The following is a 1575-nucleotide window of genomic DNA, read 5'->3' on the forward strand; positions in this document are numbered from 1 at the left end:
AGAAACCATTTTTGTAATTCCGTTTTTTTTTTTTTTTTTTTTTTGGTGCATGACAAAGTCTTATTGTGTGTTTTACAAAAAGTCTCTGGGGAGAAAAAAGAAACATGTTTGTCAACATTTTATTCAAATAATACTTGCAATGTTTCTACACGCCTTGTCATCACCTGGAGGATACAGATTATACATCAGACTGTTATCAGCAACTTTTACTGCATACAGTTGTAATATTGTAAGATGTAATATGCAGCAAACTGCATTATAACAACATACTGTAAACATATGGTTACAGCTCATAAATCATATTTTTCCATATATCCATAAACTAAATTTAAATTTTACTTTTTTTAAACAGGAAAACAATAGCACATTTTTATGACACACCTGCCATCAAGGCAACACAATCCAAGCTCAGAAATTATTCTACAAACAATATTTACCACAAAGCCGGAAAATGTAACATGCATATTAAGTATCATGCATATTATACAGTTTTTTTTAAATAGTGCTTTTGCTTAAGTGTTTGTTCTGATAAAATCTACTAACACTTTTTTTTGATGGTTCCCTAACCGACATTCTACTGACTTTAAGCATCTTTGCAAGTACATGTCAACTTATTGTACTAACCCTAAACCTACAGTAACTGTAACACTAACCTAACAGTCTACTAATACTCTAATGAGAGTTGGTTGACATGTAGTTGCAAAGTTACTTATAGTTAGTACAATGTCTAAAGAGGACTATCAAAATAAAGTGTAACCAAATAGACTTTAGAAACCAGTTCATGAATTTCCTGAAAGCTGATGACACCAGTAAGTCAAGCCCTCAGTAGAGACTTCCATCAACACAACAGACTATTTAAAGAACACAATGTATAACATGAGGAAAAGGTAAGAAACATATAAGAATTACAGCAGTTTGATATTGAATTTCCCACACAAACTTGATTAAAATATTGAACCAGTTACACAGCATGCTGTATAAGTTCATTCATGGTGGGAAAATGTGTGACAATTTGATGACAGATGATCGGTTTCTCAAAAGTCTAATGGGCGGATCATCATGGTGGTGGCACGTAAAGAGTAGTTGGGGCCTTTGAAGTAGTGCCACTTGATGCCATCAAGTTTGCCTGAATTTTGTCCAGAGGTGTAGTAGATGCCGTTGAGGTTTGATGGGCCACAGGCATCAAACCACCAGCCTTCAGAAGAACAATGAATAAAGAGAGTCGTGTTAAGAGAGAAAGATAGGTCAGAAAAAGGTCATTATTGATCATTATCTGCTTTACTCCCAGATGCTAGCAGCACTTTTACAGTCAAAGGGAATGAAGTTTTGTTACATTAAAGGATAAACTTTGCCCTGCTCCACTACTATCGAGTTGCTTACCGCCTGTGAGCATGAGTGCACACTTGCAGATACAGTTGTCATTATCCATGTCTTTTGTGCTAAAGTCAGCCCCTTTTATCACCAAACTGCTCTGTCTGCCAGCTGTACCACTGTAGCTTTTCAGGAACAACCTAACACAGAAAGACAGGTAGATAATAAGAGAGTATAAAAGAAAGCAGTACTGCATCCTGTTTA

At 35.5% G+C, this 1575-nt stretch overlaps 1 protein-coding gene across 4 annotated transcripts in view; it reads right to left on the reverse strand.

Moving 5' to 3' along the window:
• Positions 1 to 738: 738 nt before the first annotated feature.
• LOC107748536 (angiopoietin-1-like) overlaps positions 739 to 1575 on the reverse strand; it is a 20476-nt gene continuing 19639 nt past the window's right edge. For all 4 annotated transcript variants that reach the window (XM_016563355.1, XM_016563364.1, XM_016563374.1 and 1 more), the window contains 2 exons: positions 1381 to 1511; positions 739 to 1195 (listed from right to left, as the gene is read on the reverse strand). In XM_016563355.1, coding sequence (XP_016418841.1) covers positions 1035 to 1195; positions 1381 to 1511 — 292 coding nt within the window. In that variant the 3' untranslated portion in view covers positions 739 to 1034. The remainder of the gene's footprint in view (positions 1196 to 1380; positions 1512 to 1575) is intronic.

This window comes from Sinocyclocheilus rhinocerous, unplaced genomic scaffold (genome assembly GCF_001515625.1).
Source record: "Sinocyclocheilus rhinocerous isolate Xijiao unplaced genomic scaffold, SAMN03320098_v1.1 scaffold491, whole genome shotgun sequence".
NCBI lineage: Eukaryota > Metazoa > Chordata > Actinopteri > Cypriniformes > Cyprinidae > Sinocyclocheilus > Sinocyclocheilus rhinocerous.